Source organism: Moschus berezovskii, chromosome 6 (genome assembly GCF_049115385.1).
Source record: "Moschus berezovskii isolate FMDL1 chromosome 6, NW_MosBer_1.0, whole genome shotgun sequence".
NCBI lineage: Eukaryota > Metazoa > Chordata > Mammalia > Artiodactyla > Moschidae > Moschus > Moschus berezovskii.
The window spans coordinates 63,969,973-63,972,568 of NC_142465.1; the positions used below are offsets into that span (position 1 = coordinate 63,969,973).

At 34.6% G+C, this 2,596-nt stretch overlaps 1 protein-coding gene across 1 annotated transcript; it reads right to left on the reverse strand.

The window, feature by feature from the left end:
* Positions 1-1,399: 1,399 nt before the first annotated feature.
* Positions 1,400-2,338, reverse strand: LOC129536602 (olfactory receptor 2AP1-like). The gene has a single exon (XM_088836712.1). It carries the CDS (start codon positions 2,336-2,338, stop codon positions 1,400-1,402), a length of 939 nt encoding a protein of 312 aa, XP_088692838.1.
* Positions 2,339-2,596: the final 258 nt, after the last annotated feature.

Sequence of the window (2,596 nt, forward strand, 5' to 3'; positions counted from 1 at the left end):
TCAAGAATACAAAATTGGTGTTAAGTAACTACGTACTTTAGTAAAAGTTTGTTAATATTTCTCGAACTCAATTTTTTCACCTGTATATTAAAGGGATTATAATAGAAGTATCTGGAGTTTCTTTAAATTTAAAAATTACTCATGCTATGAATCTGGTCCATGCAGTCTGAAAAGTTAACATAGTCAAGAAATGATCAGAAAATGTCAGTTTTTACTTGTGGAGACTTTGCCTGAGGATATCAGATTATCAAGATTTAACATTTAGTATGCAGTTTAGACAGAGAAGGCAATGGCACCCCACTCCAGTACTCTTGCCTGGAAAATCCCGTAGATGGAGGAACCCGGTAGGCTGCAGTCCATGGGGTCGCTAAGAGTCAGACACAACTGAGCGACTTCACTTTCACTTTTCACTTTCATGCACCGAAGAAGGAAATGGCAATCCTTTCCAGTGTTCTTGCCTAGAGAATCCCAGGGATGGCAGAGCCTGGTGGGCTGTCCTCTATGGGGTTGCACAGAGTCGGACACGACTGAAGCGAGTTAGCAGCAGCAGCAGCAGCATGCAACTTAGAAACAGTATGAGTTAAGACTATAAAATCATTAATATCATAGACAATGTTAACATAGTTTATATTCTTGTAAATGAGAATCAGAACAATAACTATGCAGAACACTAAATTATATGAAATTTGCTATAAAGACATTTCTTAATTAGCTTAAATCTGAAATATCCTTCTACCTCTTTCATGGGTTTATTCAAAGAGTTTGTGTACAAATCCTCATTAAGCATTTCCTCATCAATGCTAAAACAAACATATGCTTATTTTCTCTTCTTCAGAAATGTTTTACCTCAATTACTGAGTAATGCTTAGGTTCTCATTAAACAATATTTGTAGAAATACTAAGTTTAAATCTGAATAATTTGAAAATAATTAACTTTATAACAGTTCACTAATATATTGATTATACTATTGTCAACAATAGTATAAATATAAATAATATAAATTTCTTTGATGTAAGTATAATTTGGGCGCAAGTATAGAGATTGATGACTACACGGTAACGGACAAGACAAGAAAAAATTCATTGTAAAAAACAAACTATTAGAAGTCATATTCCAATTAGACGTTTGTCAAATCTTCTTTTTTCTTTTAAGTGAAATACAGATGAAGAAAAAAGAACTCAAGTGTTAGAGGACACATGCGCCTACACATACACACATAGAAAGACTTTTAAAGTTTTAAGAACATAAAGAGATGATAAAAGCAGCTTAATTAAACAAGTAGTTATACTCTTTCAGTGTTTGGATAGGAATATTAACATAGAAAATATTTTTAAATTAAGATAATGTACGTCTCTGGTTTTCCAAACATTTATTATATATAATGAAACTCAGATAGTTTTACTTTCTTGAAAAGGCTATTATCTTACTGACCAAATGTCTGAAGGCTATTTTCACTTGCTTGTTCCTTAGTGTATAGATGAAAGGGTTCAAGAGAGGGGCAACCGAGGTATTTAAAACAGCCACTCCCTTATTAAAAGTTGTGGCATCCTCCACAGAGGGATTTATATACATGAAGATACAGCTTCCATAAGAAAGTGAGACCACAATCATGTGAGAAGAACATGTAGAAAAAGCTTTTTTTCTTTGTTGAGCACATGGGATTCTCAGAATTGTCCTGATAATGTATGTATAGGAAAGAATCACCAGCATCAAGGTGAAAATGAGGGTAACGGTAGCAAGGACAAACTCAATCACTTCTATGAAACGTGTGTCTGAACAGGATAAATGCAACAGTACTGTATAGTCACAGCAATAATGATTGATGACGTTGGAGGCACAGAAAGGCAGCTGGAGAGTCATTACATGGGGCACAATGACAACTAAAAAGCCAGAGAACCAGGAACACAGGACAAGTTGAATGCAGAGTCTTCTGCTCATTAGAGTTGTGTAATGTAGCGGTTTGCAAATGGCAACATAGCGATCAAAGGACATGGCGGCTAAAAGGTAAAATTCGGTTGCTCCCAGAAGGATGGCAAAAAAATACTGAGTGAAACAACCAGCAAAGGAGATAGTCTTGTCTCCAGTTCCAATATTGACTAACATTTTGGGAACAAAGACAGAGGTAAAAGATACTTCCAAAACAGAGAAATTCCGGAGGAAGAAATACATAGGAGTCTGAAGGCGATAGTCCAGCAGGGTCAGAATGATGATTGTCAAGTTTCCCATGATACTTAAGACATATGTTAACAGCAGAAAAAGGAAAAGCACAGCTTGAAGCTTGGCATCACTTGTCAGTCCAAGAAGGATGAACTCTATCACTGATGTTTGGTTGCCCATAGTTAACTTCTGACAAATTAAGGAAGAATAAAATAATAATGATAACAGTTGGAATAAAAGTCTTCAGGTTTTATTGAAAAACAAAATCAAACTCAAAACAATTAGAACTAAAATTTAAAACTCAGAATCTTTCTCTTCCCCTTATTTTTTCAAAGTCAGATCTTTTAATGAAACAATTTACACATTTTCCTATTTTGACTCATAAATAACAAAGATACTGCTTCTTAGAGACATTTTCAATTGTTTCTTCTAAACTGA

Excerpts from the sequence above, each read along its gene's own strand:
- LOC129536602 (XM_088836712.1), bottom strand. The coding sequence starts at position 2,338 with ATGGGCAACCAAACATCAGTGATAGAGTTCATCCTTCTTGGACTGACA.